We start from the raw sequence: 24,924 nt of genomic DNA on the forward strand, positions 1-24,924 counted from the left end.
CAAATGTCATCATGTTATTTCTCTGCTTGAAACCCAGTTAGTCCCATTTTCCAAGACCATCAATACAGTCTGATCTGACCAACATGCGACAAGATCCTTCTTGGTCAAGGCCCTGCGCACCTCCTCGGACATAACTCTTAGCACCTTCAAACCTGAACTCCCAGTGGCGTTGTGTGCCCTGAAGATTCCCAACACCTGGTCTGCACCTCAACAGCAGATGTTCTCCAGCCTTGGGTCACTGGCCCTGCTCTTTCCCTACACTTGTGCTTATAGTACCTTACTATAATTATTCCTTTGTAACCTGTCCCCTATTGAACCCTCAGGTTTCCTTTGTCATATCTTTGTCACCCAGAAGCAACATCAGACTTCCAGCTGATGCTTAAGATATATATGTTCCAGGAGAGCATTTTGCACCGTGGTTAGGTCACCACTGGGACACCTGTATCCCTTATTGGAGTGCCTGGGTTCATATGCCAGCTCCTCTGCTTCTACTCCAGCTTCCTGCTAATATGTATCCTGGGAGATAGCAGATGATGGCCCAAGTGCTTGGATCCCTGCTACCCACATGGATGATGGAGTTTGGGGCCTCTAACTTAGGCCTGGCCCAGCCCAGGCTGTTGCAGGCATCTGGAGAATGAACCTGTGTGTGTGTTGTGTGTCTATGTGAATGTAAATCTTTCTCTGTCAGTCAAATAATTTTTGAGAAATTTGTTAAACAGTAACATATCTTATTTTAAAAAGATCCTGTTCAGAAACATGTAACTAATGTTGGAAAAATACAAAATTTTCCACTACCACTGTCCTATTCCCATTTGTCACTATAATACACAACTTGCATATATATGAAAAATTCATTATAAATTTGTATATCTAAAACACATTCCACGTACACACACAGAAATTTGCCATGGTATAAAGTTAGGTTCCTTGGTCTCTTCAATATGTATAGAGTAGAAGGGAAATGTTACAAGATTTGAAACTATTGAAACTATGTAATCATTTACTCTTTTGGCCTCTCTTCACAGTTTAGATTTTATTCTGTGTATTTCTTTCAATAGTTTATACCAAGAACTATCTGATTTATCCATCATAAAAGCATACTTGAATACAGAAGCAATCTTAGTTCACATTTAAATGGTGACATTCGCTAAAAATCACCAACTTCATTTAGAAACAGTTGTTATAAATAGGTAAGTGAACTTAAAAGCATACTTTGAAGCATCTTTAAGTGTAGCTATTGTAAAATACAAAACGGGTGCAGGCATTTGGCCTGTCAGTTCAGACACCCATGTCCCATATCAAGTGCTCGGTTCATTTCCTGACCACCAATTCCATCTTCCTGCTCCTGTGCACCCTGGTTAAAGTAGTCTGGTTCCTGCTCTCCATATTTGTGACCCGGATTGAGTTCCTGACTCCTGGCTCAGCCCAGGCCGTTGTGGGCATTCAGGGAGGGAACTGGCAGGTGGGAGCACACTCTGGTTCCCTAGGGCTCTCTGCATTGGTAAAGTGGTAAGTAAACACACAAATGTAGAAGCCTGGCCAGATTATCCACTGAGGTCTTGAGGTAAAGGCTTTTACAGCTATGTAAATTCAAAGCCGCCCTAACATCTTCACCATGAATAAAAGGGGCAGCTCCAGTCTTGGGAGATGTGTCACTCCTCCCTCTTCCCCTGGGGCAGCTCAGGCAGGTGGCAGCCTTTTGCGTTGTGGGTTTGGAGGCTTCTAATGCCGAATGCGCTTTCTGCTGAAAAGCTCTGCTTCCCATTGAGCCGGACTCCTGAGTCTGTTCGCTTTCTTGGTGTTACATTGAGATACCAGCCAATTCTCTTCTGTTTGAGTCATCAGAAATAGCTTGACTTTTTGCTTGGGGTTTCTCCTCCTTGCACTTTTGTGGTGCGCATATCACCGTTCTCCTTCCCACCACCCGAGATAAAGACTTTATATAACCTTCTCCAGCTCCAAACAGCAAACGTGAATAAAGAGGCAGGCAGGAGGCAGCCTCTCCCTGCGTTGTGACTGAGGCACCCTGGCACTGGGCTTCTTGCAGTTTCTGCCGCCTACATTTTTTTTTCCATTCTTTCCTTTTGTTTGGTTGGTTTTTGGTTTCAGTCTGTGAAGCGTCTCCCTATAGCAGTTTGGTTATTGGACAAATCAGATTTTTAGTTTTTTAATTTGGGAGCAGATACTAGACTGAAATGGAGCAGTGAGTCTCAAGCGTTTTTACAAATTCTTATTAGGAACAGAGGCCTCATAGTGATTTTCAAGGTGCTAGTTAAGGTCACAGGACAGGATGTTAAGAGCTAGTTAAGGGCCGGCGCCGCGGCTCACTAGGCTAATCCTCTGCCTTGCGGCGCCAGCACACCGGGTTCTAGTCCCGGTCAGGGTGCCGGATTCTGTCCCGGTTGCCCCTCTTCCAGTCCAGCTCTCTGCTGTGGCCAGGAGTGCAGTGGAGGATGGCCCAAGTCCTTGGGCCCTGCACCCGCATGGGAGACCAGGATAAGTACCTGGCTCCTGCCATCGGATCAGCGCGGTGCTCAGCACGCTGGCCGCGGCGGCCATTGGAGGGTGAACCAACTGCAAAGGAAGACCTTTCTCTGTCTCTCTCTCTCACTGTCTACTCTGCCTGTCAAAAAAAAAAAAAAAAAATCTAGTTAAGAGAGACGGGAAAGTGGGTAGTTGATAAGGAATTTACCTAGAACATCTGTATTCTCTCCTGTCCCCAAGGTTCTGTGCATCCCTAGCACGGTCACTTACCAGACCTTTATAGAGCATGGGTAGGGTAAGGTTATTTGGTGGCATATGATAGAAATCACTTCTTTCTAATTTAAAACATGGAATTCGTTAGGGATTTATAACAATGTCTGGTTGTGTTCCTTGAATCACCAGTATTAGAATTTCTAGGGATTTTTGTTGAAAAAAATATTATAGATACTGGGAAGAATCCTAGACCCCACAGTATCTGAATCTCAAAGATGATCTGTTTTGTTGTTGTTGTTTGTAGGATTCATTTATTTTTCTGAAAGAGTCACAGATGGAGGGAGGGAGGGAGGGAGGGAGAGAGGGAGAGAGCGCGCGAGCTCCTTCCTCTACTGTTTAACTCCCCAAATGCTCACAACAGCTGGGACTGGGCCAGGCTGAAACCGAGAGCCTGGAACTCCATCCAGGTTTCCCTGGGTACAGGGGCCCAAGTACTGGAGCCATCTTCCATTGCCTTCCCAGGCCATCAGCAGGGAGCTGGATTGGAAGCAGAGTAGCCAGGACTTGAACCAGCATTTATATGGGATGCAGACATCCCGGGCAGCCACTTAACCTGCTATGCCACAACGCTTGCCCCAAGGATGGGTCTTGATAATTCAATGTTTAATAACCAGGCAGTGTGGGCCGGCGCCGTGGCTCAATAGGCTAATCCTCCACCTTGCGGCGCCGGCACACCGGGTTCTAGTCCCGGTCGGGGCGCCGGATTCTGTCCCGGTTGCCCCTCTTCCAGGCCAGCTCTCTGCTATGGCCAGGGAGTGCAGTGGAGGATGGCCCAGGTGCTTGGGCCCTGCACCCCATGGGAGACCAGGAAAAAGCACCTGGATCCTGGCTCCTGCCATCGGATCAGCGCGGTGCGCCGGCTGCAGCGGCGGCCATTGGAGGGTGAACCAACGGCAAAGGAAGACCTTTCTCTCTCTGTCTCTCTCTCTCACTGTCCACTCTGCCTGTCAAAAAAAAAAAAAAAAAAAAAAAATTAAAAAAAAAAAAAAAAATAACCAGGCAGTGTGGTTTTTATGCATACAGTCATTCAAGGGCCACTGGCCAATACGAGAGCTGAACAAACCAAGGGAAATCTGAGAGTGAAGGTCTGAGCTGCTTTGAGAAATGGGCGCTGGGGCAGTTGTCCGAAGCCCCCGCCTGCGAGCACTGGCATCCTGTGTGAGCACCCGTTGGAGACCCAGCTGCTCTGCTTCCAGTGCAGCTCCCTGCTAATGGCTTGGGAAAGCAGCGGAGGATGCCCCAAATGCTTGGGGCCCCGCACCCACATGAAGGACTCAGAAGAAGCTCTGGACTCCTAGGCTGAAGACCCAGCCCCAGCTGTTGCAGCCATTTAGGGAGTGAACCAGTAGGTAGAGGATCTCTCTTTCTGTCTCTCCTCCTCCATGTAACTCTGGCCTTTCAAGCTAATTTTTTAAAAAAAGTGTTTTTTTAAAAAGGAATCTGGGTGCTGCTATTCAGAGTCCCTCCTACAGGTGAGTCAGCTCACCTCAAGTCAACTTAGGTGAAGTTGTTCAAGGCTTGGATTCCTGGGAAGGGGTGGAGAGCGAGGTAGGAATCAAGATAATACGGCTTGCTGTCCTGAGGTGGAAGAGGGGTGTCCACCCACTAAGGCTACCTACCCTGGAAAAGGGCAGTTTCTGGTGAGATATCCTAAGCAGTGTCTTCATTAAAAGGGGTGTGGAAGTGGGGGTGGGTTGTGCGCAGACTAAAACTACAGCTATTCTTTGCATATATAGGACACGATAACAGTGTTTTTGCCTGTGGTTAAAACTTTAGCAAGAAAAGCACTGGTGGACTTAGGTTTGGTAGTACTGATTGATGTTTCTCAGTTGCATGCATGGGAGTTTGTAGAGAAAAAAATCCAGAATTGTCTTTCTAGTAGGATTAGTACCTAGAAAATTCTTGTGGAGAGTAAGGACACACAAAAAAATTGTATTAGTTTAATAAACTAATAACAAAGATTTTATTCAGACACTTTGTGAGTACTGGCAGCTACTAAAGAGGCACAGGTAGGCTCCAGACTCCAAGAAAAGATGAGGAAAGGGAGAGCCGAGTTGCCTGGTGTCATTAGTTTATACTGCGTGTATATGTTGAAAAATTGCACTGAATGCCATAAAAATGTACAAGAATTGCAAATCAAACAGTTTTTAAAATAACTTAAAAATACAATATTGAATTACAGTAGCAGTTTATGGAACTGGCTTTGCAACACTTTGAAGTGCCCATTGACAAAAGAGCTAAGGTAGAATGCCATATACTCTGATATTCCTTGAAAGATACAACTTTGTCAGAATCGGTTGACACCATTTATTCCTCTCTGTTAGAACCTTGGCTCTGAGCAGAGTTCTGGTAAACATGAAGCATGAAAGGTTTGGTGTGGGCTTCGTGTTTGCAGAAAGCTCTTTCCTTGGAGCCATACTAACCTCTGACTTAAAGTCGCTGGAGATGCCGCAGCAGTAGGATGTCCTGTGAATGATGATGTTCTGTGGGCTGCCCTCATTAGAATGTCAAGATGAATTTGGCTGAAATTAATTGACCACTTATTTTGATGAAAACAAATTCCAGTTGCAGAGAAAGGAGAAGAGGAAGGGGATAAGAAAGATATTTTACAAATTGTTTTAAAATATGAATATCGGCACCTGTCAGTATCTTTTTTTTCCTGAAAGAGTCCCAAAAATGCCTTCAATTATTTAATAACATGCAAAATGCTTCCTCGACTGGATTCTAAGTGCCCATTCATCCTATATAAGAAAGACCATGAGACAGGCAAACCCTAGAATTCCTAATCTTGTATTTGAAGACTCTCAGCAAGGTTTGCCTGTGAATTTTGTCTCACTGAGGATGGGTAGAGAGTCAGAGCTTCCCTTTGTTAAAACCTCTTCTCTTTGAGGGTCACAGACACAATAAAAGAGAAATCCATGTATTTCTACTCATGCACTACCTACATCTATTTTATTAGAGTTCTTATGGTTTTAAAATTTTATTTGTTTGAAGAACTCTTGGCTGTTGCTCCTCAAAGCAACCCATTTTATAGAGTTTTTATGTCTGAACTATGGTTATAGTGTGTTCATTACCATTTAAAAATAATAAAATTCTTGTTTCTAACAGACCAAACAGCACTGAAAATTTTGACATGAACTCCACTTCAAAGGGCAAAGCCGTCACTGTGGGAGGGTATTTTTCTGATATTTCAAGAGTTTCCCTGGTATGATTTATTGCACTGTGTTTCTTTCCCCATTGGATTTTCTGTTGAACGATGATTGTCAGTACAATCAGATCAAAGAATACACTTTTAAAAGACACTGACTTGGGTGCTGTTTACCTTACCGCTCCATGAAAAATAAGATGCCAAGCTGAATTTTTTCTGAGTTTACTGGATGTTCTGTGTTTGCTGTTTTAAGCCCTTGATGAGACATGCACTTCTAATGGCATTTTATGCAGTCGTGAAGTCAGGCAGGATTGCACTGTGACAGCTCTGCTCTGTTACTGGCCGGAGGAAGTGGTGGTAACTCAGACTTGGCGCATTTTCATCTCTGGTTAGCTTTCTGACTACGGGATTCAGGTTCCCGTAACACCTCTGATAGGTCAGTTGTAAGAACCAATGTACCATCTAAATACTAGCTTTCAGTGCTTATTTCCCAACCTTATCCTGTTAACGCCAGCACTGGCTCTGAGGCGGAAAGGGTAGCTTCATAATGAAGGAATAGATACAAGGGACTGCAGACAGGTGATTTTAAACATCAGCTTCTAGGAACTGATGGAAGACTATGCTCAGGGAATTTTTCTCATATTAAACAAACTGGCACACAAAGAAAAACAAATCTGTTCATGTACTCTTGTGCAACTCATTATGGTTTTAACATTTTCTTTAAGTTATGACTGCTTTCTGGAAAGCACAGACTAACACATGAACATTTTATTAGTGGTTTCTAAGTAGCCATGCAACCAATTAATCTTCAAGACTTTAAAGTTTGAGTGAAGCTTTGCCTTCAGTTTTCCTTAGGAATCTGAACCCATTTCACTGGTTTCAAAACAGGTGATTTAATGGCAACCAGCATGGTGAAAATTTATTCAGATTAAATAGGGAGCTTATGATTATACTTATCTTTACTCCTTGTCACTGTTTCATAAACTTCAGTAAGTCAAAATATTAAAGTATATTTTATAGTAATCTCAATAATTAATAAGTATAATAACATCTACATACCATGTATTGATTTTAGCTGCACATCACATGAAAAATTAGAACCCTTGTGAACTTTGGGCAAAATACAGCAGTCTCCGACAAGTTCCAAATAAACTGAAGAGCAAAGAGAAAAGGCAATATAAGAAATGTAAGAAGGGAATCCTGGCCGGCGCTGCGGCTCAATATGCTAATCCTCCACCTTGCCGTGCTGGCACACCAGGTTCTAGTCCCGGTTGGCGCGCCAGATTCTGTCCCGGTTGCCCCTCTTCCAGGCCAGCCCTCTGCTATGGCCCGGGAGTGCAGTGGAGGATGGCCCCAGTGCTTGGGCCCTGCACCCGCATGGGAGACCAGGAGAAGCACCTGGCTCCTGGCTTCAGATCAACGCTATGCGCCGGCCGCAGCGCACAGGCCGCAGCTGCCATTGGCCATTGGAGGGTGAACCAACGGCAAAAAGGAAGACCTTTCTCTCTGTGTCTCTCTCTCACTGTCCACTCTGCCTGTCAAAAAAAAAAAAAAAAAAAAAAAAAAGGGAATCCTATTCATCTCGTTTGGATTGTCAGTAATGTCCTTGCCAGTCAGATCATAGGTACTCCCAAGGGTGAGCTCTGCATGGACTAACGAATGGCACCCTCCCTCCAAAGCAAGCAGGCAAAATACATTTGCTTAGGGTAAGTAAGCACTTTGGCCTAGGAAATAGAATGAGAACCTCATAGCGTCAGTTAGCAGTCTGAGCAAGAGTTGAGAAGATTGCTCTAGTTCTAGTGAGTTGTGGCTAGCCCGGGTTTTGCAGAATAAGTACTGGGAGGAAGCAGAATAATAAAGGGTGTAGTCATCAAGGGGACGCAGGTGACAGGCGGTGCGGCCTGTGAGGATGGCACTGTGGGCTGCAGGTTGTGTAAAGGACGAAACGTGAGAGAGGAGACGCATGATGATCGCTGGCCCTGCTGAAGGCTGACTGCTCAGCTCCTCCAAGTCCCCACAAATGTGTATCTGTCGAATGAGGCCCCGTGCCTTGTCAGGACTTCCGTGATCTGTGTTCTTTCAACCAAATGGCCCAAACTCTTAAGAAAACTAGGGAAAAAATACACTCAACTGCGGAGAGAGCAGTGAATGCCAAGTATTAGGTAAAGTTCAATCATGGAACGTGGTAAGTCAGTGTAGGGTCACAGTGAAACATATGCAGACATTTATAAAACAGGCATGATAGTTAAATTATAAAGTGAGATGCACTTAGCTTTGTAGTTTAAGACTGTTTATGCGTATTCATTGAGTCTGTTTACACAGAGCCTAGCCCATGGTAGCCACCCTACTATACTGGAAGCAAACAAAGATGAATTGAATAGTGCCTTCCCTCAAGAAACTCAGTAGCTCGAATAAAGCAACACCTCTTTTACTTCTGTCTTTTCTGAAATTTATTTCTGTTGAGTCCTTAGACAGTTTCAGTCGCTGAGACAGATCATGTGAGGCTGAACCAGGCTCCTGTATTAGCTGTCACATAATGCAGTTATTCATAAAATGTTGGCTCACGGATTTAAGATAATGACGTTGGTACTATCCAAAAATGGATAATTTCTGGCTAATATACAAAGATGTGTATACCAATAAGTCTAATTAGAAAAAAAGCATTATTGCTGATATTGCCATTACTATGTAGATTAATTTAAAGCCTAATCAAAGCACTGCTGTGCATACGTGGTGAGCCGAGAGAGGTGGATTTAGCTTAAGACCTGCAGTGGTGAGGATGGAGGCGCTGTGTGCATCAGGGTCCGTCACTTTCCCCTGATAGGACGAGAAGCCCTCTGGGAAAATTGCTCACAGCTTAGGGGACTGGACTCTAATTGAGAAGGTCGAGGAAGCTGTGGTCTCTTATTGCACTGGAGACCTGATGAAGAGATGAGAACAGTCTCAGAGACGGCGGCTATTGAGGGGAAGAAGAGACAAAATGAACTCTGGCAATCCTCATTTTTCCTCCTCTTATCTATAAAACATGATATATTTAGTGCTAAACTTTACTAGTAAAGAAAGAAATAGAAACCAGTTAAGATGACCAAACATAGTCAATTCTACCTTTTGCAACCTGTTTTGTGTTAACTGTCCCCTGAATATAGTTTGTTTAGTTTCTAGTCAATTTTTGTTGAAATTGAGGATGTTGGAAATCTCATGAATCCTCACCATCTACATTCCTTCACACACACACCCCTTTTTTTTGTCAAGGACATTTTAATTTAGTTGGATGGCCAAATTAATAAAATCTGAAAGGATTTGGCTGTCTTTTTTGAAAGCTGTCCCAGAGTTGGTAAAACAGACGGTTCTGTTCTTCCTGGAAGAAGTTCAGAGATCCCTGCCACCCTGACCTCTCCCTTTCCCTGTTCTCCCCACCTGCCCCCATGTTCACTGTCAGAGCCAGAAAATGGCTTCACAACTATTATTAATAATGACAAGTCATTGTCGATGACTCCCTTCAAGGGGGCAGGATGCTGTGGTTAGACCCTTGCTCAGAAGTCATTATTTCGTGACATTATCCATGTCCTTGTCATCTCTGGGTTATATTACTGCACTGTGTTTTACTGGGGTGTGTCTTTGAAGTTCACTTGGCAGACATTTCTATTATCATTTCAGCCAGCAATTTTTGTATATAATATGTCATAGTAGCGTATACTAAAATGATGAATATGATTCTTGCCCTTGAAGAATTTAAAATATGACAAGGGCAGGAAGAGGTTATGGTGCAGTGAGTTAAGCCACTATTTAGGATGCTCATGTCCCATACTGGAGTGCTAGTTTGAATCTGGGCTACTCCACTTCCAGTCCTAACAGTGCTTCCTGGGAAGGCAGGAGATGTTGGCTCAAGTGCTTGGGCCTCTGCTACCCACATGGGAGACTCAGATGGGGTTCTGGACTTGTGGCTGTTGTGGGCATTTGGGAATGAACCAGCCAGCACATGAAAGATCTGGCTCTCTCTGTCACTTTGCCTTTCAAGTAGATGAAAATAAATATTAAAAAAAAAAGAAACAGAAATGATTTGAATAATTAAATCTGACATATGGTTGGTAAATTAAGATACAACAAGATATCATAAGAAGCATCATGACCTCCTGAAATAATTTTAGGTAACGTATTAGGAACATTCAGAGTGGCCTAAACTAAATATAGTCCTCTTCAAAGTCATTGGTACTAATGGCCCTGGCTTGAGCTAAGCAAAACAATTTCCTATCCAAGAGAACAAATCCTGACAGCTGTTTCAAATCATCCAAGCTAGGTTTTTATAACCTGTATGTTCCAGTAATCCTTTCAGTTGAGTTCATCAGTGTGTTCATTATTCATCAAAAATTTAGGAAAAGCAAATGTAATTTTTTAACTTTTATTTAATCAATATAAATTTCCAAAGTACATTTTATGGATTACAATAGCTTTTTCCCCCCCGTAACTTCCCTCCCACCCGCAGCCCTCCCATCTCCTGCTCCCTCTCCCATTCCATTCAAGATCATTTTCAATTATCTTTATATACAGAAGATCAATTTAGCATAAATTAAAGATTTCAGCAGTTTGCAACCACACAGAAACACAAAGTGAAAAATACTGTTTGAGTACTAGTTATAGCATTAATTCACATTGTACAACATGTTAAGGACAGAGATCCTACATGAGGAGTAAGTGCACAGTGACTCCTGTTGTTGACTTAGCAAATTGACACTCTTGTTTCTGGTGTCAGTAATCACCCTAGGCTCTTGTCATGGATTGCCAAGGCTATGGAGGCCTTTTGAGTTCGCCAACTCCAATCTTATTTAAACGAGGTCATAGTCAAAGTGAAGTTCTCTCCTCCCTTCAGAGAAAGGTACCTCCTTCTTTGACGGCCCGTTCAGGAAAAGCAAATTTATACTTTAGTAATTTATTTCCTTCAAAATTATATACAACGTTGGTTGGTTTTGGCTAGACCTAAATTTTACTTTCAGTTATTAATACTATGTGTTATTTCACCACAGTTGGCATGTCTTCATTTGGATTGTTTCATTTATAAGGATAAAAATTATAATAATTAACCAAAAGTTAATTGAGTTAATTGAGTGCCTACTGTATGCCATGCAGCAGTCTGTGGTTTATATACACTCATGTGATCTCTTCACCTTGGAGCTCTGTAGAGAACTTTACTTTGTAGATGAAGTGCTTGAGGCACCAGAGGGCCCAAGATTGTCTAACAAATAAATGCCAGAGTCAGGATTTGAATCTGTTGAGTCTGGTCCTAAAGTCTACCATTTAACACATATACTCATGGCCTCTGCTAGCGTTAGGATCCCTCTGCGTATTAGGACAAAGGATTCTCTTTGGACAAGTTAGCAGATGCACCCTGCTGGGAAGATGCCTCCTTTCGTGATTTCCCTTCTAACTCATCCTTTGCCCGGGCCTTTGTACAGAACAGGCTTATGTATTGGTCACACAATAAAAACCCAGGAGCAGTAGAAATTCTGGATACTGGGTCCCTGCATACATTACTGTGCTGCATGTTGTATACATCATTTCATTCAGCATTTGCAAAAGCCCTGTGAGGCACAGATCACTAGTGCTTGTAGCTACGCAAGAAAACTTGTTCAGTAAAGGGAACTGCCTTCCTCTACTTCCTGTGTTTTTAAGTAGAGGAGTCAAACCTCCACCCTGGTCTGATTCCGAATATAATTCCTTCTACCATGTTTTTTTCATTTCTGTTTGAGTATATCTGATCATTAAATGTAGAAATTCCCATTCAAAATAATACTCATTTGTGTTGAACAGTTGGAGCTGGGGATAAAGCATAGCTTACGGGGAGAAAATATCCTAGGAAGATACACTGGGGGAAGATACTATCTACACTTTAATGGATTAGAACACAGAGATTAAGAATACTAACTTATGACGCCATAAACAAGAGTGTCAAATTGTTAAGTCAACAACAGGAGTCACTGTGTACTTACTCCTCATGTGGGATCTGCCCTTAATGTGTTGTACAATGTGAATTAATGCTATAACTAGTACTGAAACAGTATTTTACACTTTGTGTTTCTGTGTGGGTGCAAACTGATGAAATCTTTACCTAATATATACTAAATCGATCTTCTGTATATAAAGATAATTGAAAATGAATCTTGATGTGAATGGAATGGGAGAGGGAGCGGGAGATGGGAGGGCTGCGAGTGGGAGGGAAGTTATGGGGGGAGCCATTGTAATCCATAAACTGTACTTTCGAAATTTATATTTACTAAAAAAAAAGAAAAGGAAAAAAGAAAGATCCCCAGTGGAAAGAACAGGTCATCAAAGAAGGAGGTACCTTTCTCTGCATCAAGGGAGGAGAGAACTTCCACTTTGACTATGACCTTGTCTAAATAAGATCAGAGTCGGCAAGCTCAAAAGGCCTCCATAGCCTTGGCAACTCATGACAAGAGCCTAGGGTGATTAGTGACACCATAAACAAGAGTGTCAATTTGTTAAGTCAACAACAGGAGTCACTGTGCACTTACTTCTCATGTGGGATCTCTGTCCTTAATGTGCTGTACAATGTGAATTAATGCTATAACTAGTACTCAAACAGTATTTTTCACTTTGTGTTTCTGTGTGGGTGCAAACTGTTGAAATCTTTACTTAATATATGCTAAATTGATCTTCTGTATATAAAGATAATTGAAAATGAATCCTGATGTGAATGGAATGGGAGAGGGAGCGGGAGAGGGGAGGGTTGCAGGTGGGAGGGAAGTTATGGGGGGAAAAAGTCATTGTAATCCATAAGCTGTACTTTGGAAATTTATATTCATTAAATAAAAGTAAAACCAAAAAAGAATACTAACTTAATCAGTATTTATTAATTGAGCACTTGTTAAGAGCTAGGCTCTTAACATTTCAGTGCTGTGTGAGAAACAACACAAAGTGAAACTACTTACTATTAAGGGCATCACAGTATAACTGGTGAGATAACCAACCGGGCTGAGCAGCTCCAGCTACTTGCTAATTTCCAAGGACCTCTCTCCCCAGTGAATTCTCAGAAGGAATGCTGGCAGATTTTGAATATTTACTCCGCTCTCCACTGAATGATGGGATGGAGCTTATAGCTGGCTATATGTAGTGACCAGACTTTTTCTTCATAAAAGCAGAGCCTGAGACAAAGATTTAGTGTAGGCCATTTATTGGGGTGGTAGTTCTGGACAGACAGGAGAAAACGCTAATGTTAGGAAACTGTTTCATAATTGTGGGTAAAGGCAACTAAATTCCAGCAGAATCTCCCAAGAATTGTACCAACATCTCCCAGAACTGTCCCCCTCCCAGAACTGGCAGGAGGGAGCATTGTTCACCAGCTTGCATCCCCTTTCATTGACAGTTGTCTCCTGAGGCCAGGGCTCCTGCACACTTCTGGCCTTGCTGGTGGACTGAGTGAGGATTTGCATTTCAGCACTAGCAATCAGGGAAATGCAAATCAAAAGCACAATGAGGTTTCACCTCACCCCGGTTAGAATGGCTCACATACAGAAATCTACCAACAACAGATGCTGGCGAGGATGTGGGGAAAAAGGGACACTAACCCACTGTTGGTGGGAATGCAAACTGGTCAAGCCACTATGGAAATCAGTCTGGAGATTCCTCAGAAACCTGAATATAACCCTACCGTTCGACCCAGCCATCCCACTCCTTGGAATTTACCCAAAGGAGTTTAAATTGATAAAGAAAAAAGCGGTCTGAACCCTAATGTTTATTGCAGCACAATTCACAATAGCCAAGACCTGGAACCAACCTAAATGCCCATCAATGGTAGACTGGATAAAGAAATTATGGGATATGTATTCTTTAGAATACTATACCGCAGTAAGAAACAACGAAATCCAGTCATTTGCAACAAAATGGAGGAATCTGGAACACATCATGCTGAGTGAAGTAAGCCAGTCCCAAAGGGACAAGTACCATATGTTCTCCCTGATCGGTGACAACTGACTGAACACCAAAAAGGAAACCTCCTGAAGTGAAATGGACACTATGAGAAATGATGACTTGATCAGCATAGCCCTGACTGCTAATGGACAACTTAATACATTATCCCTCATAGTATTTTTTTTGTCTGTTCTACTTAATATGACTGGTTTAATTCTGTAATTATCACACAGTTATTCTTAAGTGTTGAAATTTAACTGAAATGTGATCCCTGTTAAACATAAGAGTGGGAATAAGACAGGGAAGAGATGTATAATTTGGGGCATGCTCAGGCTGACTTGCCCCAATTGGTAGAGTTAGAAACATACCAGGGTATTCCAATTCAATCCCATCAAGGTGGCATGTGCCAATGCCATCTCACTATTCCAAGTGATCAATTTCAGTTCACAATTGATCATAATGAAAGGACTAAGAGTCAAAGGGAGCACATAAACAAGTCTAGTATCTGCTAACACCAACCGATAGAATAAATAAAGGGGAGAGTGATCCAACATGGGAAGTGAGACACTCAGCAGACTCATAGAATGGCGGATGTCCTAAATAGCACTCTGGCCTCAGAATCAGCCCTAAAGGCATTCGGATCTGGCTGAAAAGCCCATGAGAGTATTTCAGGCATGGAAAGCCAAGACACTCTGGCAAAAAGATCTCTGTGAGTGAGATCCCAGTGGAAAGAACAGGTCTTCAAAGAGGGAGGTGCCTTTCTCTGAAGGGAGGAGAGAACCTCCACTTTGACTATGACCGTGTCTAAACAAGATAAAAGTCGGAGAACTCAAGGGGCTTCCATAGCCTTGGAAACTCATAACTGGTGCATGGGGAGATTACTGATGCCATAAACAGGAGTGTCAATTTGTAAAGTCAACAGCAGGAGTCACTGTGCACTTACTCCTCATGTAGGATCTCTGTCCTTAACGTGCTGTACACTGAGGCTTAATGCTATAACGAGTACTCAAACAGTATATTTCACTTTGTGTTTCTATGGGGGTGCAAACGATTGAAATCTTTACTTAATGTACACTAAACTGATCTTCTGTAAAAAAAAAAAAAAAAGAAAAAAAGAAATTATCAATTCCCAACTTGACTCTCACTGGGATTAAACATGACAATAGGTCTGATCTGATTTCATCATCATTTAAAAAAAATCATCTATTATTTTTCACTTTATGTTTCTGTGTGGGAGCAAACTGTTGAAATACTTACTTAAGGTATACTAAGCTGATCTTCTGTATATTAAGATAATCGAAAATGAATCTTGATGTGAATGGAAGGGGAGAGGGAGTGGGAAAGGGGAGGGTTGTGGGTGGGAGGGACGGTATGGGGGGGGAAGCCATTGTAACACATGAGTCGTACTTTGGAAATTTATATTCATTAAATAAAAGATAAAAAAAAAAAAGAATGGGGTCGAGAGTTGACAGTCACGTGGTTTGGGCATGTGGGACATGCAGCATACTGCAGGCTGTGGCTGAACTCAGTGGTGGGCTGAGACAATGGGATGCAGAGCAGCAGCAGAACTGGTGGCTGCAAACCTATTTCAGTCCCCTCAGTGGGTGGCAGCACTCGACAGCTCTTCTTGTAACTGAAGGAAACCAACCCAGCAAGCAGGCACCTGTGTCAAACTGTCAGAGTTGAACTGTGTTTTGCCAAGGATCAGGTACATTCTCTGGTCTCCATTTCTCATAAAGTAGAAAGAGCAATAGTACCTGCCTTAGAAGCTGTTAGCACAGTAAGATAATGTTTTAAGGAATTCTGTGTGAAAGATTCATATATTTGAAGGGCACAGTGACAAGGAGAGAAGGAGAAGAAGACAGACAGACAAGAGACAGGGAAGAGAGATGACATCAGCTGGTTCACTCTCCAGATGCCTAGGTTCCATCAACTGGTTCACTCACCAGCTGGCTAGGCCGAAGTCAGGAATTCCATCTGGGTCTTCCACATTGGTGACAGGAACCCAAGCACTTGAGCCATCATCTGCTGCCTTCCCACATACATTAGTTGGGAGCTGGATCAGATGCACAGAGTAGCTAGGACTTGGGTCAGGCTCTGCAATATCTGATGTGGGCTTCCCAAGTGGTGGCTTAACCCAGGGTGCCACATTGCCTATCCCTGTGGAATTCCCAGCACTGTGCCTGACACACCATAAGTACTCTGTTGGGAAACAGAGATCCCAAAAAGCTTACATGGACAGGACAAGGAGTTATTTTTTCAAGTGTACCATTTCCTTTGGAGTCTAATTTGTTGTTAATCCATCCAGTTTATCTGTTTCCAGTTTTTCAAATTGCGCTATAAGGTCAATTAAAAAGATTTGCTGAAATATCCTTGATCAATAGGCTATGCCTGATTGGACACATTAAAATTCAATTCCTTTATGAAAAACATGTGCACTACAAGGAAAATATGAAATCACATCAAGGAATATAAAACTTCTTCCCATTGTCTCCCCAGAAGCTGGTCACAGAGGATTGGCATGTTCTTGATTATAAGTGCGTGTTGACAACAACGTCTGTTTTATTTCTCCAGCCCACTTCCAAAAGCCAGAATAGCTTTGCACATCTTACGTATGATGATGATGAAAATTGTTCAGATTATTTTGGGGGAAAGTGCTATATAGTAGACAGTGTTCCTGGTCCTAGAAATGGGAAAGGCACAAAGATTTTACACACACACACACACACATATATACATACATATATAATGAACTCTCAGAGTTCATTTAAAATAAAATTTCAAAAGTTATTTATGTATAAAAAATTGAAATCCAAACAGTTTTTCATGTGTTTTCCATGCACTTTTTGAAGACCCTGCATTATTATGTATAATAAAGACCACTCTTCTTAAAGGAATTGAGAGAGAATGGTTAAACTTTTCAAAGTAATAAGGAACTTGGAATATCAGATCACATATTTGGTCCCTTTGTACTTATCCATAGTCAAAATAAGAAATTAAATAGGAAAGGAATTTCTCAGGGCTCTCGGAGAAGTAATAAACCAAATGTGTGGGAGACATCAGTGTACATGAAGAGCAGTCAGAAGCCCCATGCTCACAGAAGCAGCACTGCATGCGTGCCTCTTCCCGGATGCGTATGGTGGGTTATGGACGCGTGGTACCTGTTCTCCAAAGACACTTCCCCCTGTGAGTTGCACAGCCCAGTTCGTGTCCTCGAATAGTCACCTATCTCTGAATCTAAGCTGGCTCTGTGACTCACTTTGACAATTAAAACATGGCAGAAGGAAAGCTGTGTGACTTTCAGGGTCGGGTCAGAATTTTTGCAGCTCCCCGCGGCGTTTTTTGGAATACTTGCGCTTAGGACACTGACCTTTGGAAGCTACAGGGTGTGCTGTGAGAAGCAAAGTCACCTTGGGAAGTCACGTGTTTTGCCATGGTCACCAGTGTCAGCTGAGCCCAGCTGACAGCTGTGGGAGAGAGCCCCTTAGGATGCCCAGCCAAAGCTTGACTAAGCCTTCAGATGGCTCGGCCCCAGTAGCTATCCCACCATTAAAATAACAGAGTCCCCAGATGGAGACAGCCCAGCTGAGCTCCAGGAACCCACAGAATTGTGAGATAATAAATCATTGTTTTAAGCTGTTAAGTTTTGGGGTACTTTGTTACACAGCAGTAGGAAACTGGCACAGAATTTCATTGTTACATCTTGGTTTTCAGTAAGTTTTTAATTTTTTTTAAGGTTTTATCTATTTGAAAAACAGAGTGACAGGGTTGGGGGGGGGGGTGGAGAAAGAGATATTCAATATACTGATTCCTTCCCCAAATGACAACAATAGCCAAATCTGGGCTAAACTGAACAAGGAGCCCAGAACTCCCCTCAGGGTCTCCAAGGTGGATGGCAGGGACCCAAGTACTTGTACTATCATCCTCTGCCTTCCCAGAGCATTAGCAGGAAGCTTAATTGAACCGAGTAGCTGGGACTCAAACTGCCACTCCAGTGCCTGCACTACAAGCAGTGGGCTTAACCCAGCACGCCACAGTGCTGGCCCCTGCTTTTGTATATGATTATTACTTCGTATTTTAGACTCAGGGTTTTTTGTTTTATGTTTGTTTCTTTGCTTACATAGTAAAAAGCTGTTTACTTTTAAAATAGCTTTGTGGAATAACATTGCTGCTTACCAGTTTTTCATGATAATCTTATAAATGAAATTCTGAAATTGATTGTGCTATGGACTCTTATAGTCTGGGGAAGCTCAGAGGTTTTCTTGGAGTGTCATATTTCAGTGTAAAATAAATTCATAGAGTTATAAAGGAAACTAATTATATGGGAATGCAGTTTCCAGATATTTAAAACACCAAATCTGTGGTACAGTAATGAATGTATTTCTTATGAACCATTAAGTAATAAGACTAATGATGGGTATAATTGCAGTCATAATTTAAATGTATTTTCTCACACTTTATTTGGAAAAAGATTCAAACATGCTGCAAAGTTGAAATATTAATATGAAGGAACACTCATATATTCACTCCCTAGATTCTCCCATTAACACTATACTTGACTATTACATATATATCAGTCCATCTAACCATCAAAGGGTTTTATTTTATTTTATTTTTTGACAGGCAGATTAGACAGACAGAGAGAGAGAAAGAAAGGTCTTTCTTCTGTTGGTTCACCCCCCAAATGGCCGTATGGCAGGTGCGCTGCGCTGATCCGAAGCCAGGAGCCAGGTGCTTCCTCCTGGTCTCCCATGCGGGTGCAGGGCCCAAGCACTTGGGCCATCCTCCACTGCCTTCCAGGGCTGCAGCAGAGAGCTGAACTGGAAGAGGAGCAACCGGGACTAGAACCCAGGGAACCAGCACCGCAGGCAGAGGATTAGCCTAGTGAGCCTCGGTGCTGGCCCATCAAAGGGTTTTAGTTTTATGCGTTTTATTCAGTGTAAATTGCAAAAACAAATTGCAAGTGTCCTCTAAAAAGTTCGAAGTGCCTATAATTAACTAGAAGATGGGCATAAGATGTCAATATATCTGCATTAATTACAATCTGATACAAAATATCTTATTTCTATTATTAATATTATGGGTATAGCCAATACTACTTTGGTTGGTTGCTAATATTTATAATGGGAAGAAATGCTAAATTTCACTCAGAAGTTACCAAAGATAAAGATATAATTTTTTTTTTTTCCTGTTCAAGTTCAGGAGCCAACCTATGGAGTTCAAGAGCCACATGTTAAGGAGGCCTAATAGTGTGAAATGTGAAGACAGTCCAGGAAATACGTTAAAATATAAGTTGAGCTGGCGCCGCGGCTCACTAGGCTAATCCTCCACCTTGCGGCGCCGGCACACCGGGTTCTAGTCCCGGTTGGGGCGCTGGATTCTGTCCTGGTTGCCCCTCTTCCAGGCCAGCTCTCTGCTGTGGCCAGGGAGTGCAGTGGAGGATGGCCCAAGTGCTTGGGCCCTGCACCCCATGGGAGACCAGGAAAAGCACCTGGCTCCTGGCTCCTGCCATCGGATCAGCGCGGTGCGCCGGCTGCAGCGCGCCTGCCGCGGCGGCCATTGGAGGGTGAACCAGCTGCAAAAGGAAGACCTTTGTCTCTGTCTCTCTCTCTCACTGTCCACTCTGCCTGTCAAAAAAAAAAAAAAAATATATATATATATATATATATATAAGTTGAATGCATAAAATGATACAGATTTACTTTAAAGTTCAAATGTTAGAAATAAATTCTGACATGTTTACCTTGAGGTTTAATAATGACATTCATGAAAGGAGCTTGGGATACCCCCAGAGTCCTTGGAAAGAAGAGTTATTAATTTGACATCTGTATTAGTTCTGCAGAGCTGCTGTTACCAAGAACTAAAAACCTGGGTAGCTTAAAACAATAGAAGTTTGTTGTCTCACAGTTCTGGAGGTTAGAAATCCAGATGTCAAGGCAATGTCAGAGCCCCGCGCTCCTGAGCGGCTCGCTTGCTTGTTCCAGTTTCTGGTGTTTGCTGGCAGACCTTGGCTGGTAGTAGCTGCTTCACTCCAGCCAGCTGGCCGCTGCCCCCTGGGTCTTCATATCATCGTCCCACTGTGCATGTTCATCGCCATCTCGAAAGTTTCCCCCTTTGAATAAGAGCACCAGTCATACTGGATTTGGGTCAAGCCTAATGGCCTCTTTTTAACATGACCATCTCAGTAAAAACCTTTCTTCAAAATAAGGTCACATCCTAAAATATTACGGGGTTAGAACTTAAGCATAGCTTTTTTCTTTTTTTTTTTCTTTAAAGATTCTATTTATTGATTTGAGAGGTAGAATTAGAGGTGGCGGGGGGAGACATGTCTTCCATCCGCTGGTGTACTCTCCAAATGTCTGTAACCACTGGATCTGGGCCAATCCAAAGCCAGGAGCCAGGAGCTTCTTCTGAGTCTCCCATGTGGGTGCAAGGGCCCAAGTCCTTAGGCCATCTTCTTTTGCTTTCCCAGGCCATAGCAGAGAGCTGGATTGGAAGAGGAGCAGCCGGGACTAGAACCAGTGCCCATATTGGATGTACAGACTTAGCCCACTAACCCACAGTGCCAGCCCCCAGCATAGCTTCTCTAGGGGTCACAGTTCCACCCATTGCAACATCCAACCACTATGTTCAAAGGAACCAAATTTTAGTTGTAGCTTAAAAACTAACAATTTGTATAAACAACTGAAATTTAGGTATATTACATGACATTGCCTGTTCTTTTTATATAACAACTTTCATAGAATATTAAACTTAAGTTGAATATCTCCTCATGATTTTAGGAACATTGAAATATTAAGAATCAAAATGAGTTATAGCATTCATAATTTAGTCAGGTTCCAACTACTTGTTTTTTAGTAGAATTGCAGAAAACTTGAACTGGAAATTATATTCCAAGATCTGTCTTAAATTTCATAATGAAGCAAATTAACCAACAACAATTACTGAGCAGTCATAATTTGCTATAGTCCCAAGGAGAAAAAGTACCGTTGACATGAGCTATGGCCTTAGGAGCTTATAGCAAAATGAGCAGATAAGATTCACACACGCATGGAAACATGACATACAATCAAGCCAGTCTTTCATTTCAAATGTTTTATCTCTTAATTTTTTGTCAATTTTGATTTTGCTTGTGACTTTGAATTCATTAAAAATTCCTTTCATATCTGCAAGTTTAATTGTGTAGTAGCGGATTTTTCTTAAACTTAATTCTGATTAATACTGTCTCCACAAAATAAAGTCATCCAAAGCCCTTCAAAATCAGTTTCATGAGGTTGTCATTGTTGTAAGGTAAAAATAAGTAAAATACTTACCATATAGACATTTTCAGCAAATGTCAGCTATCATTACTGACTATATGTATTGAAAAAATTACACAGTCATCGCTGATTTAAGCCACTGATGTAGTAGTACTGAAATGTGTGTGATTAACCATGTAGCTCCACTTCAGAGGTTTTATACTTTGTAAACATTAATTCTAAAACGTTTTGTGTTTCTCATGAGGATACCTGGAATTTTATTATCTTTAAGAAGGAACCATAATTTCAAAAACACTTTAGACATACAAGGACAACATGTGGTCTTTTATAACTATAGATGTATGAATAATTCTTCTAGAGTGTAATAAAAGTGATTCTAAAAAAAAAAAAAAAAAAAAAAACCACAGATGCTGTTTGATGTCAGTGAGAGAAGCATCTAAAAAGCATTGCTTGGCCCGGTAGGTCTTTGTTTAGAAATATTTCATAGTGTTAATTCTTCATTTCCTCCTCTTTAGAGTGCTGGAAGTAATACCTACTTGCAGGACTGCTTAAGCCTGCACATATGCACGTAAATTCTCTCATGTGGTGCCTGACATATTATAGACACTAAAGGAAATTAGCTACTAGTTCCCAGCCTCCTCTGTAGCCTCTCATGACCTCAATCTATTGGACAAAGTGGCCAACCTGCCAGGAAAGGGATTTTCAGTGAAATGGGAAAATAATATGCATTTCTTCTATGGTAATTTAACTTTCAATCTGAGAGAATGTTAGCATTTGGAAGAAAGCGTAAAAAGTGAGATAAACCAGTGCTTCTGTCCCTGTTCGTGTCTGAGTAGCTTCAGGTGCCAGGTTTTTTCTTGTTGGCCTATTTCCTCTCTCAGAACCTTCCAGAAAGCTCCAGTCCCTTGAAGAGAAGGGCAGCAGGCTTTCTAGTTGCATGGTGTAGCTTGCTGAGGGAGAAGGCAGAGGTCCGCCTGTATAATCCGATTTCATCAACTCACACTAATCACTACTGATAGTAGCAAAATTTAGCCTGGATCTGCTTAGTTAATCTAGATTGACAGGAGGTAAAAGTAAAGGGACACAAGGGCACAGAAACAAAGAGAAGAGATCCAACACTGATTTCCAGCCCTGCTCCTCCGTCTGGGGCTTCCAGGTTGCCCCCCTCTGGGGATTCTACTGTTCTTACCTTATAAACAATTGTTGCCAGTCGTTTGGATACCAGCTTTTCATGGAGCAGTTGCATCAACAACAGGTGCACTGTGAGTGTCTGAGACTGCGGAGAGCAGTACCTACGTCGTGAGGCTGCGCAGAAGGTACTTACAGGTGCACATTGTACCTGAGACTATGTATTATTTATTGAAACTGAGCTCCGCATTCTCTGTATCCTCCGGGCAGCCCTGGCGTTTGATGCTCCTAAAATGGATGCCATCAGCAGCTAACCTACAAAGTCTCCTGAATGCTTTTTTGCTTTAACTACTTTTCTTCATGGTCATCGTAAGCTATAGCTCCCAAGTTTTTTCTTGGAATTTGGAGACTAATTGGGAATTGCAATTTCACAGTTAATCGAAGAATCTCTCGGTGATCCTGGACGTTTCCACATGGATTTGAGGTATATTATTTAAGGGAGTCTGGATTTTGTGGATATAGAGAAGATAGACATGTTGCAGCATCAACGTGCATAGACTGTGTGATTATAGAAGTGATCTGACTGTTGTGTGCATGTTCACACGCTTCATACCAAGAAGGAACATGGGTGATATGAAGGTTATCTTCATTGTTACTTATGATATTTGTGTCTGGCAAACCAGAGAACTTTTTGCATTTGGGTAACAAAGACGTTTGGAATATACTACATTGGATTTTTCCATGTTGGTGACACTGTTGTTGGCCATCCCAGTACTACATGTTGCCATGCTAAAAACACCTAAGGGTAAAAATGTCTCCTGGGTAAGTAGAGGATGTGTTTCTATCTCTTAATAATATACTTCGGGCAAAAACATAGGATTTGAGAACTTAAAGGCTTCTTGTGGTTTCATGATGGTGTGTTGGGGAAACTTTCAGAATGCATTTGTCTTAGAAAAACAAATATTGTCATAAGTGTTACACATCCTTTGGCAAAGCCATGGTGGTGTGCTTGCTAAAATATTAACTATATAATGATAAACTCTGAGGTTTGTTTTGCCATTTTTAAGTTGCTTCACCTTCACAAAAACATACAGAATTTAAAATGCATTCATACAAAGTCAGCGTTATTATTTTAAGGTGTTTTCAACTCCAGAACTATTTATGTTCAATAAAGATGGGTAGATTGCTTTTGGGGGTAAACTAGGCATTAACGGCAGAATGTGCAAAATTTTCATTATTTGGGAATCTTGTCAATATGTTTGTTTTTTTTCTTGGAAACAAGATAGCAATTGTTATTTCTCAGTTTTACATGGCTAAGTAATTACCATCAATCAATAACAGACATTGTCAAAGTTAACATTTCAAGAATAACAATGGCCTGTTGATGTAAATCAAATTTGACTCTTTAATATTGGTTGAAGGTAGTTTCTGAGCAAAAATATAAAATGCATCAGGTTGAGCTCAAAATAATGTGAACAGTCTGCAAATTCTTAAAGAACAAGTGGCTTTCATTCCCTGCTCTGATGTTTAGTGTGCTCAATACAATAAAATTAAGAAGCAAATGGATTCTCTTTGACTTTCTATATAAAGTTGTCTAACACCAACTTTGTAGCCAGCACCAGCATGGATTTGCACATGACCAACCACACTCATCACAGAATTTAGTATTAGATTATAATTATGGTTTTTCTTCTGATAACTCAAAATGATCCCATCTTTTTACCAATTAGATTATTCTTACTTTATATTAAATAGCATTGTATCTGAAAATGGTGGTTTTAATTTTTATATCATAGACAGTTAATCTTTACAGCATGTCATTGAGAGATGCCTCTAAACTTGAAATACAGCTTCCAAAATTATTTCAGGAAAATTGATAAAATTGTTGAAGTTTTCATCATTAATAAAGTTGATATTTTTGTTTTTGATATAATTGCCATTGTTGCTTCTTTATTGCCTCCTAGTCTAACCTAAGGATATGATTCAAAGCCCCTTGACCCAACCGGTGAGTTTGATTACCTCCTGTACAGGTGGCTCTGGGAGCTAATTTGATGCCTGGATGCCACTTCCTGCCAGCATTTAAATTCCAATGAAAGGAGAAGTTTCAGAGGTGAATCCCTTGCTTCATCTCATTAATCCTCCTAAAAGATGAACTCTTCCTAAGCAGTACCTATTTAGTAGGGGGGAGGGGACATTCTGGCCTGAGAGTGACACTTAAAGCAGTTTATAAACTCAGAATATCATTGCGTTGGATTCACTTCAGACTCAGTTATGCTACAGTTTCTTGAAAAGTTCAGGTTGTTGGCTAAAAATTTAGAAACTCTTAAAGTCAAACTACTTCAATGCAAATGTTTACTTCAAGTGTCTCTGTACTAGGGTTTATGAAAAGTTAAATTGTATGTGTTCAATTACTGTTGCATTACAAGGGATGTGGTAATTTTGTTGATGTGTGCTGATTATGCAATGAACCAGTAATTAATGAGTATTATGAAATTCTTTTTGTTTTTCAGTAGAAGGCACAATGAGATACTTGCAAATGCCAACCATACTTTGATTTTCATCAGTCATGGCTGTTTTAGGTATTGAGTGACATTTCAGAGTTCTTTGGCTGTGTAGATTGAAATGTACCTGGTATTCCTGTCTTTGCCCTTGGCTAGTTTCCATTTGAACATTCATTTAGACTTCTGTTCAAGAGTAGAATGAGTCATC

General features: G+C 41.5%; 1 protein-coding gene across 15 annotated transcripts in view; it reads left to right on the forward strand.

Moving 5' to 3' along the window:
* CACNB2 (calcium voltage-gated channel auxiliary subunit beta 2) overlaps positions 1 to 24,924 on the forward strand; it is a 510,382-nt gene that overhangs the window by 258,785 nt on the left and 226,673 nt on the right. Inside the window, exons 1-2 of one of the 15 annotated variants that reach the window (XM_070054890.1) lie at positions 15,273 to 23,037; positions 24,180 to 24,220. In XM_070054890.1, the coding sequence (XP_069910991.1) occupies positions 24,194 to 24,220 (27 nt within the window). In that variant the 5' untranslated portion in view covers positions 15,273 to 23,037; positions 24,180 to 24,193. 15 annotated transcript variants of the gene reach the window in all.

Source organism: Oryctolagus cuniculus, chromosome 13 (genome assembly GCF_964237555.1).
Source record: "Oryctolagus cuniculus chromosome 13, mOryCun1.1, whole genome shotgun sequence".
Classification (NCBI taxonomy): Eukaryota; Metazoa; Chordata; class Mammalia; order Lagomorpha; family Leporidae; genus Oryctolagus; species Oryctolagus cuniculus.